Source organism: Astatotilapia calliptera, chromosome 13 (genome assembly GCF_964374335.1).
Source record: "Astatotilapia calliptera chromosome 13, fAstCal68.1, whole genome shotgun sequence".
Taxonomy (NCBI): Eukaryota; Metazoa; Chordata; class Actinopteri; order Cichliformes; family Cichlidae; genus Astatotilapia; species Astatotilapia calliptera.
This window is the reverse complement of record NC_137434.1, coordinates 24,711,803-24,722,987: the sequence shown is the minus strand read 5'-3', so window position 1 is coordinate 24,722,987 and position 11,185 is coordinate 24,711,803. Positions and strand designations below refer to the sequence as shown.

At 39.9% G+C, this 11,185-nt stretch overlaps 1 protein-coding gene across 3 annotated transcripts in view; it reads right to left on the bottom strand.

The window, feature by feature from the left end:
• Window positions 1–11,185, bottom strand: part of slc8a1b (solute carrier family 8 member 1b) — a 142,484-nt gene that overhangs the window by 6,846 nt on the left and 124,453 nt on the right. For all 3 annotated transcript variants that reach the window (XM_026189820.2, XM_026189822.2, XM_026189821.2), the window contains exons 8-10: window positions 4,954–5,139; window positions 4,723–4,812; window positions 126–229 (exon numbers count right to left, since the gene is read on the bottom strand). In XM_026189820.2, coding sequence (XP_026045605.1) covers window positions 126–229; window positions 4,723–4,812; window positions 4,954–5,139 — 380 coding nt within the window. The remainder of the gene's footprint in view (window positions 1–125; window positions 230–4,722; window positions 4,813–4,953; window positions 5,140–11,185) is intronic.

Below are 11,185 nucleotides of genomic sequence, written 5' to 3'. Positions count from 1 at the left end.
AGTAACCTATCATTTATACCAAGCACAACATAATAATTTATACTACAGCAAAATGACAAGCACTACTGCATTTTCTCTAAATAGCTATCAATCAATACATCTTTAATCAAATGTGCTGGACTTACCCCAATGCCCAGAAACACATTGACAGCATTGGAGCCTGTCACATTACCAATGGATGCATCTGCATACTGATCCTGGATAGCTGCTACCTTACTGGCAAATGTGTCTGGATGAAGAGAGAGAGAGAGAGAAAAAACAGAGTTGTCATTGGCCATAAAGTAACTGGTGATCGTTGTTACAATCTCTCATGTTCAAGTTAATGAGAAAGAAAAAAAAAAAGATCAGATACAGCTGATCGCAAGATAAAAAACACTCTTAATTCTGATGATGACTTATTAAAAACTTTGACTTTCCTATTCTTCTTCCGTCACCAAGAAATGAATGCAACCGTTTTTGTGGAGTGAAAGTGTAAAGCAATAAATAAAACAAAATGTTCCATTCAGTGTAAATTAAGTGTTACTGACTAAATGTCTAACACTGCAAACAGACTGACACGCCTAATCACAAAATCCCCCAACTGTGCCTGTTGCCTGTAACAGTTGCCTTTGTTATCATAGAGTATTTGAACTTTTTTTTTTTTTTATGTTATTTCCACTTTCAACCAGAATAACAACAATGGATATCTATGCCAAAGGTACAAGGAGGGGAGGCAAAAGATAGATGAGGAGAGGAAAGAGGAGATATAAGTTGGATTACACTTTTATCGTCATGGACAAGGTAAGATTTCTGCACAAAAAGATGGATGACTTTGTAGCTCTTCTAAGGAATCGGTTTGACTTCCATCAGTGTATGGTTCTGCGTTTCACAGCAACACAGAATTAATCAAGATCCCATTGCTCCCACTGACAAACAGGAATAATCTAAGAGTGGTAAGAAAAGAAGGTTTAAAATACAAACGATGAAACACTGGTCACACTGCAGTGAAGATATTGGTCTGTTAGAATCAATGTTTCTCCAACAAACAGCCATGCTGCTGCTGGAAAACCCAGTAAGACTGTTACTGGAAGATTTGAATTATGCATCGTGCATTCTACGACTTTCACATGACTGAGCAGCTGTAATGGGATAATTTCCCGCTGTGAATTATGAAAATTATTCAGGATCTGGTAAATTTGCAGTGATTTCTGTGTTACACAAGACTGCATGGACAGATAAGGACACTTTTCATGCATGCATAATGTATATAGCTATTAATACAGACCACATACAGAGCACTATATAAATCTTGTTTTCTATTTTTAGACAGGCAACCTTAAATTAGGAGCCACAATCTTTAATCCAATTGCAGTGTTTCTTCTACAGCAGCCAGCATATGCACGATTTGCTCCGAGATCAAGAATTTACAAAGTTGAATTGCAGTTAGGGGGAACAAACAGATTTTGGCCTGGTGACTAAGAAGCAATGTGCTGCGTAGTCCTAAAAATTTCCCCTGCCTAATGTTTGCCAAACTACAGCAGCTCCAAAGTCATGCTCTTCCTTCCTGCACTGAAAGGAGCAACGGTGACTCTGCCAGATCTCAACAATAGGCTGTTTGGTGAGCAAATAGCCAAATGGTCAGTTAGCACTCTTTTCTGGCTAGCTTCTCTTTGTTAGTGATTCATGTCATCTTGCCTTTCTCTGCCAGATACAACAAGAAGAGACAAAAACTGTGATTACGGAAGAAAGAAAAAGATGAAAAGAGAAGGAAGGGATTACTTGAAGCAGCAGCCAACCTGGCTTTGGAAAAGAGGATGATGGGAGGATCAAGAAGTAGATACAGGGTGGTGATAGATATGACAATTGGCCTGTGAAAGAGACTAACACCTGTCTGCTGGGCTTATGGATGTGTGTCAACGCTCTGTGTGTTCCTGTTTTTGTGTGTGTGTGTGTGTTTTCTGTATTAAGAGCGCATACTGTATGTACACTGTGTCTCTGTGTGTTTGCGAAGTTTGCCACCTGGGTCCAATCTGATGCCATGTCTCTACCAGCTGGCAAAGGCATGCACGCCTGTGCATCAAATGGTCTTAGAGTGCTTGTGAGCTTGATTGAGTGGGTGAGTCCGTGGGTGTGTACGTGTTCAGCAGTGACGTGAGTGTGTGTTACTGTGAAACAGGTTCCACTCTGAAGCTCCTTATGTGACACTATGGCTCCCTGGAGAGCTTTTTGCCCTTTTCCACTACCTCTCTGTCAATCAGTCACTGCCTCGCTCTTCTCTTTTTGACGTCATGCTCCTCCTTCTTCCCCTCTCCCCTCTGTTCCTGTTTTTCCCCATTGCCTCTTAAAATGGAAGAACATGCAACTAATATGCTCAGGAAAATCTTGGCATTTGGAACGTTTATAGTGTTAGCAATAAAGGAATAAAAACAGAAGCATTAATCCTCTGGGGACTGTGACTATCCAAAGGAAATCTGGCCCTCTTGAGATTCCTTATTATAGATCACTGGTCCACAAAATACTGAACAATACACAGAGGGGTATATAAATACTCAGGGGGTATAAACCAGTTGAAAATCTTTTTAAAGATATTTTGTTCTGAACTGGACAGTGCTGGGAGACTGATGTGTGGCAGCTCTTATTAGTTTAATTGAAAAACATTCAGGAATATTTATTAATTTGTTACTTTGACAGAGGGTCAAAGAGTATTCGAGTATTTTACAGTGACTGATCATAAATATCTTATCTATTTACATTTATTTGTCAAAAATCATGTCTTACATGACATATTTATTGTGATACAATATTGTGAGGATACATGATGACTATCAGCTTCACTGTCCTGAACCAACATTTATTGCACAATGCTTTTATCTTCTGTATGTATCTTTTTTTTTTCTCTTTTAAATCCCTGCGTATTTTCCTCAGTTTATATGCTCGGATCAAATTTCTGAAGCCATTAGGAGTCATGATAATACACTGCACACATCAAGTGTACTGTGGAATCACGAACCAACAAAGTTTTACCTGAAATTTTACCCGAATACCCGCAAACTACAAAGAAATGTGAGCTTCTTTAGTTTCAAATTTTCCTAACAGCACCGCTTTAGTTGTTTTCTTTCTATCTCCCTTTCTCCATGTGTGGGTTAGCCTGGCTAACTGTGATAAACGAGGGTAACTGACATAGAACCACAGCACAGGATGGGTTTTATTAACTGTAATAGCCACAGAACTGAGGTCTGTTTCTTTGTGTGTGTGTGTATGTGCGCGTATGTGCGGTGAAGCCACAGGAGGCTCTGTTAATAAGGCTGAGAGCTTCAGAAAGGCTGAGCCACTTTGTTTTCATTCGGCAGCTCTACACATTGTGTGCAGTACTGTGACTTGAGCATCTCTGTGTATGTGTCCATAAATTCAGCTGATATCAAGTGCATATTTTTCTTAGTGTATGAGCATATATTACATGTACAGCCATATGCTAATGTACTATGTGTGTATGTATATATGTGTGAGTATAAAGTAGTATGGAGCACACGCTTTTTATCCCTAAGCTCCCTAAATGGGAGGCAAGGGAGCACCTGAGCCTGACATGACAAATAGCCTTATGGTAATAGCACATGGTAGTCACAGTACAAGTCATTGTGTGTGGGGGTGTGTGTACACAAGTGTGCAAAATCTCTTTCAAGCTTTAATGTTTTTCAGATAGATGAGTGTGCTTGTCTATTACTCAAGTCGTGCAGTCGTTTTTGTTTTTCCATGTTCTAGTTTATACATCTAGCAGTCAAGTACACACTGTATGTCTGATGTATTTGTCTGTGTGTGCATGTGGGGACCAAGGTTAAAACATATAATCACCCAGCCATCGCATTTGGTCATTCTTCACACTTACGCAAGATGAGCCATGTTGCTGTCGGCAGACTGCACTGCTTTGTCTAACGGGGACCCATATGCAAAAAATATTGTGGCAAGACGCCGAGAACTACTGGGTTAGTTCTGGTACAAGTTCACTGAGAATAAGAGCTCGGGAAATGTGAGCTCTGAGGTTCTTTTGATCTACTTTTATGTTGTTTTTCTTTGGATTTGTAATAGCAGAAAAATAATATTAATGAACATCAATACAAAGATGCTTTCATGTGGAAAAGCTCTTCAAAGCTATTTGTGTAAAGCAAATTTAATGAATATTATCATGATGCCAGAATTACGCCGATCATTTTCTAGTAATGGATAATTACCCAAGTCCCATTCCCTGTTACTAAATAACCATGACATTTCTTTTCTGGATGAGTGAATTTGAGTTGAGACTGTATAATTTGCCATAAACCAACATAAAAATCCCCTGCATACTTTGTAGTCTATAGTGCAACAGATCACGCTGAAATATATCTCATCTTTATGAAAGTTGCTACTGTATATATAAGAATTACTAGTTACTTAGTGTTTCTCGAACTTGTGAAGTTTTAATAGCGTGCCTTGATATTCATTCCACTGTAGCTTTTGTTGATTTGTGTAGTAAATTGAGCAAAGAACTGAAAATATCAATATATATTCCTTGAGGTGGATCATTGATGAACAAAGATCTTTTCCTCATAATGACTTTACAAAGCTAAATAGCAAATATAAAGAGAGAACAGGATTTGATTAAAGCTGGCACAAGGTCCAGTAGATGGCAAAAACATATACTGTGATGGATTCATGTACGCCTACACATACATGTATATAAACATAAAGGATAAGTGCTCACACGCTTACCTGGTACTGAGGTTCCCAATGCAACAAATACTACTGCTGTGACAGAGTCTTTCAGGCCTACTGTGCATCCAAAGTGAGAGGCCAGGTCCCCTGTAAGGATAGGAAAGGAATAATTTCCATCACTATACTTCACAGCATATACTTAGAAGAAAACAGATGCGTTCAGCTGTTGAACAAACCATCATTTGTTGTGTATCTCTTGTCAATCCCTCAGGATATTTAAAGTCTTACCAATCATAGCGGTGAGCAGTCCGATCATGCAGATGGAGACTACAAAGCAGGCCCAGCCATTCCAATACTCTGTGGGCGGGACGAAGGCGAACAGAACCTTCCAGAATACAGTGAGGAAATGCATGACGTAGTCAAAACACGAGGGCAGCTTCTCCTCCCCACACTCCTCATCGTCGTCATCTTCACCTTGGAAGAAATAGGGGGAAAAAAACATACATGGTAGCTAGTTGAATCCTTGAGTCTTTGTTAAAAGCGCAGATTGTTTACACCAATTTAACCTCTTAAGCCCCAACGCCCCCTGATATGGGGGCAAAAGGCAGGAGATCAGGTAGGCTTGGGGCTTAAGAGGTTAAATAAGATCCACAAGTTCGAGACCCAGGCACATCACAGATCAGATTCAATGTCATCCCTGCACTCCCATGCCTTTCCTGTTGCTGTAGTTGAAAATGTTGTTTGAATCTATAGTCTATAGTGATTTAGCCTGATAACCTGAAAAGCAAAATCCCTGTGTGTTTGTGTGTGTGTGTGGTTGCAAGCCAAACCTCTGCTTTCAGAATCAGAATCATCTTTATTTGGCCGTGTTTGTACACGCGAACAAGGAATTAGACTCCAGTACACTTTGCTCCCTGCATGCAAAGAAAAGAAACATTTTTTTAAAAATAGGCTGTATGTTAGAAACTATGCAAACTGAGTAGTGCAATGTGAATATGTGCATATGGCCTGAATGAAAGCAGGGAGTTATTTCATAGTGTTCATGAGAGTCACGGTCCTGGTTCTTTGACTACGTTTTTGGGTTGATTATGGTTATGGTATTAGTTAGTCTTTAGTTTTATATTTCCTAGAGCCTCTGAGTTTTCATTATTTACAATTCTAGTTCTGTAATTCTTGTTGTTCATATTTGGTCCCTTTCTGTTACTTGTGTCTTCCATGATTCTCTTGTAGGTTCCGAGTTCTTAGTTTCCTCCTGGTCCAAGTTTTTATGTGTTTTTATATTTTTGCATTTTCATACTACAGCAACAAAAAGCAGCTTCATTCAGTTGATCCTTGGTCTCCGAGTCCTGCGTTTGGGTCTCACCTTACCTGCCACGGAGCGCATCATGACAATGAGAGTAACTGCCTGGGGGAAGAAACTACCTCTGTGGAGTCTGGTTTTCACAAACAGCGCTCTGTAGCACCTGCCTGAAGGTAGCAGTTTGAACAGTTTATGTCCAGGATGTAAGGGGTCTGCAGAGATGTTTTCTGCCCATTTACTAACCCTGGACCTGCACAGGTCCTGGATGGAGGAAAGATCAGCATCAAGAGCAATCCTCTCTACAAATCGGATTACTTGTTGCCGTCTGACCGGCAGCTCTTGTGGCAGGTTGTACTACCTGATTTGATGTGAAGTACAACCTCTGCTAGGTCTTCTTCCGGATAGGCTATATGTGAGGACCACTTCGAATACTGTGAAAAGGTGGTTCCTAGGAATCAGAAGTAATCCACAGTAGGTACTGTATTGTTGAGGATGGTGGAGGGGGGAGGGTTTCTCTGAAATTCCACCACAGCCAACCACGTTTGGTTAGGCTGCTATGTGCGGATCTGTGTGAGTGTTTGCTGAAAGAAGGGAATAGCTGGAACCTGAAATTTAAATTACTCTCCTCACTCAGTAAAAGAGAAACGCTCACATGCTATTAGAAGTCTGTGCGCTCGCTGTATAAGTGGCTGTTTTTCTGATCCATTTATAAATGAATGAATAAAACGAGACCACCTGCTGCTTCCATGAAACATGCTGACTTGGTGATTCCAGGGAAAGCTATAATCTCTTATTGATTTCACCCTTGTCATTCAGTCACTGCATACTATTAACATTCAAAGAGGTGGTGATGCATTAAAATGTTCCAAACAACCGAATAAAACCCCATTAGCACTCTAAACCCAGGCGAGTTTGGAGAGGTTTCAAACTGCAGCTGCTTTCCCATACGGAGTTGTATGAGGTCTGACCTTAAAAAATATATTTAGTTATGTTTTAACCTTACATCTTAACATTTAAATATATAGCATTTACACATTCATGATTGTCATGAACAACAATCCATTTGCATGTTAATAAACTGACTGCTGTTTTTTTTGTTATGCTCATGAAACAACTGGAAATAATCACTGTCTGAATATTTTAAGTAACCTTCAAAAAGAGGCAGACAGCAAGACTGTTAAGATGCTTATTATTATGATATTACAAGAAGCCTGATATTTAAGTCTTAAACATACTGTACTGTGCAAAAGTCTTGAGCTGCATTTGATTTTTGATGCATATGTTGCATTCAACGAGTGAGACGTGGTTTTGAATAAGAGTTCTTTAGGCTTCTTAAGGTCTTTCAAAATTTTTGGGACATTGGCTGCTTTTTTACTCATTTTCAATCCAGTCGTTCATCTTGATCAATTTCAAATGAAATTTTTGGTTTGTTTTTTGTTCGTATAGCCACTTAATAAAAAAAAGGCCCCTCAGCCCATTAATAAACTAATCTACACATAACAAATAGCTGTTATCTATCTAAATAGAAAATATCTATTTCAAAAACAAAATTGTTTTTACTATTTTTTTTAATTGAATCTATGAAAAAATTCACAGTTTGACAGACTTAAAATAGTATTTTTGCATCAATAAGGTGATTCCCAGTGTGTCCATAAAAACTGGGGAAATTGGATAATGGGAGAACAAAAGAAATGGCAGTCCTAAAAACTATTTACAGATGGACAGTATCTGAAGCCATGTCCTGACACAGGACTCAAAAGACGCATCAGACACTTAGGTTGATTCATTTAATGTTTGGCTCATCCGAAATGTGTTAATGGAAGGGTGGCTGTGAAGAAGGAATTCTTAAGAAAGGGAAATGGGGATAAAATGCTGAGGTCAATATGTACACAGGAGGTCAGCAGAGAGGTGCAACAGTATCTACTGCCATTTGTAAAACATAATAGAGGCTCTGTTGTGGTTTGGGGCTGCATTTTAGTCAGTAGTGTGATCTTTTATGAATTATGAACACAGTAGACCATCAGATTTTGATCCACCATGCGAAAGTTTTTGATTGGTAATGGATGGCTTTTTCAGCGTGACAGTGATCCCAAACACACTGTGGATAGTGCATACCTGCATAGAAAAACATACAGTCATGGAGTTTAACATTACAGCATCATCTTGGCAGAGAACAGAACAAAAGCCAGCCAACACCCAAAGAAGAGCTTTGAACATCCTCCAAGAAGCCTGAAGATCTATTTCCAAAGGCTACTTGAACAAAGGCTTGCTGAAGAGAGTTACGCTGTATTAAAGAATAAAAACAGTCCTATCAATACTTGACTTTCAAGCTTGTTATTCTTGTACAAAACATTTCAATATCAAAATATAAAGAAATGTGGGTAGTGCAAGACTTTTGCTGAGTTATGCACCCGATCTTGGCTGTGTGCTGTGCGGTTACTACACACATGAACTTGGATTAACATAAAAATAAATGAACTCTAATAAGGCCAATAATTTCCTCTTGGGTCACTGTTTAATGTCATTAAAAATAAATGTTTGAAATCATCAACTATAAATGAACATAAGGGCAGTGGAAAGAGCAATACCCTCATCTACAATAATGGTTTGCAGGACACACTCTTACACACACACACACACACACACACACACACACACACACACACACACACACACACACACTCTGCAATGAATTATAAAACAAGACTCTCTACCTGAGTTATGTCACTTTTCACTGTCAGCAGCTCTCCTTCCCTCCCACACAGTCTGTTACGGCTGAATGGAGCCATTTCTCTCTGGCTTTCTTTCTACTTCAGTTAATGTTTATATGTGCCCTTTTATCACAGCCTTGGTCTCACTATTTGGCTCTTTGGTCTTTTTTTGATTATTTATTTTCTAGCTCAGTATGTTTAGGTGCAAGCATCTGAGCGACAGAAATACCAGCACATTAGCAGACTGCTAATGTCCAGTAAAGTTAAAATATCTACTGCATACAGTCTAAAAACAATTTGATCTAACACAAGGAAAATATGCGCCGTTCCAACCTGTTTTGACTGTCTTGTTATTCTTTAAGTGCATCCTAAAGGGCTCAGTGTTCAATCAGTGCTTTTGACTCACACTGGGATATATGCAGCACACTGCTAGTTGACTCATTTGTCTTGAAATTTAGCATCCATTGTGTGAAAACAGGAGACAAGATAATGACTGCTGAACTGTTGTTCCTACATGCTCAATAATATGCACAAAAGCAAAAATCATGTCCAATTAAGTCATCTTAAAGGCCTTATATAGCAACAAAGACAGAGTTGTTCAAAAACTATGGATTTAATTCATTCATTTACTTTTACAACAGCATTAAAAATGTCAACTTTTCCAGTTTTCAAAGGGAAAGGGTTGCAAGGGAAAATGTGTATTCCCCAAGTGGATGGCAGCGTTTTGGTTGCTAGCATGTTGGCTGCAGTTTTTTGCTACTATCTGTAGTACAACTTCAAAAAGCAAAGTTGTACCTCAGTACTCCAGCCAACATGCTCCAGCCAGCATCACTTCCATTCAAACAGGTGCAGTAATATGCTAGTGACAGGTGGTTGCCAGTGGGTCACTAACCGGTCTGTATTACTGTGTAAGTGGAGCTTCAGCATTCATTTTCTTAGCAACTGCCATCAGCCTTCACTGACCAGGGAATACTTATTCTTTACTCATGACTGAGGTTGCCAGGTAGTCGTTGACCATCTGTAGCCCGGTGAGGCTGGGGTCTTATTCATTGATCCTAAAGTGTCACCGTGTGATTGTCACATTTGTTAGTGTCGTAGCTGACCACTATGTTGTAACATACATAAATTTCTAAAAATTTGTAAAAAAAAAACCCCACATTTATAAAACCCTTTCTATATAAGGATCACAAAGTGCTTCACAACAACAATGAACCAATGAGGAACAAGCAACGGATTATGATCAGATAACCAAACTGCACCCTCATCCCTCTATCTCAATCTTCTACTTATGCCTGACTTGCATGCTCTCTTTCGCCTCTGTTTATCTATGTCACACCTCAGTAACGTGTCATACTGATAATGTTTTTATACTAGAGTAAGTTCTCAATTTTCTCTTTTCATTCTTGGTCACATTTGGTTTCTACAGCAATTTTGTAGTTGTAATTTGTAATTGAATATTATGTTACTCCCCTTCAGTCGTCATTCTTCACTCAAATATGAGTGAAGAAAAAGCCAGAAAAGGATGGAGGGCCCACTCTGGGTCAGGGATGAGACCCTGCCCCAAGTGGAGGAGTTTAAGTATCTCGGGGTCTTGTTCATGAGTGATGGGAGAAGGGGGCGGGAGATCGACAGACGGATTGGTGCAGCGGCTACAGCGATGCGGACGCTGTACTGGTCTGTTGTGGTAAAGAGAGAGCTGAGTGTAAAAGCAAAGCTCTCAATTTACTGGTCGATCTACGTCCCTACCCTCACCTATGGTCACGAGCTGCGGGTAGTGACCGAAAGAACGAGCTTGCGAATACAAGCGGCAGAATAGGCTTCCTCCGAAGGATGGCTGGCCTCTTCCTTAGAGGTAGGGTGAGAGGTTCGTAGAGCCGCTGCTCCTCCACATCGAAAGGAACCAGTTGAGGTGGTTCGGGCATCTGACAAGGATGCCTCCTGGGCGAGGTTTTCCGGGCATGTCCCACCTGGAGGAGGCCCTGGGGCAGACCCAGGACACACTGGAGAGATTATATCTCTCAGCTGGCCTGGGAACGCCTTGGTGTTTCCCCCGGATAAGCTGGAGGAGGTGGCTGGGGAGAGGGAGGTCTTTGCTTCTCTACATTTTCCAGCCCCAGCCCCAGATAAGCATAAGAAAATGGATGAATGGATGGATGGATGGATGGATTATGACTAAATGGCATTGTGAGTCTCTTCACATCATTCGGGGCATGTGTTTGATATCGTATTGGCATTCTCTGATATTTATTCGAAACTTTGTTTGCTTCCACAAAACAATTGCCTTTTGGGAGTGTATATAAAATCATAAAAACAAAATGAAAGAGCAATGCAAAATCACATAAAATAGTGTGTGATAAGGTTGGGCAACTAATCACTTTCTTAACATCAGGGAAGAATAGCGAGTTTAAGGTCTTTAAGAAATAAAAATTGATTTGTGGTGTGAGATGGGCTGAGGAACAGCTGTTTCCTGAGTCATCTATGTATATACATAATATGGTCTATTCACCCA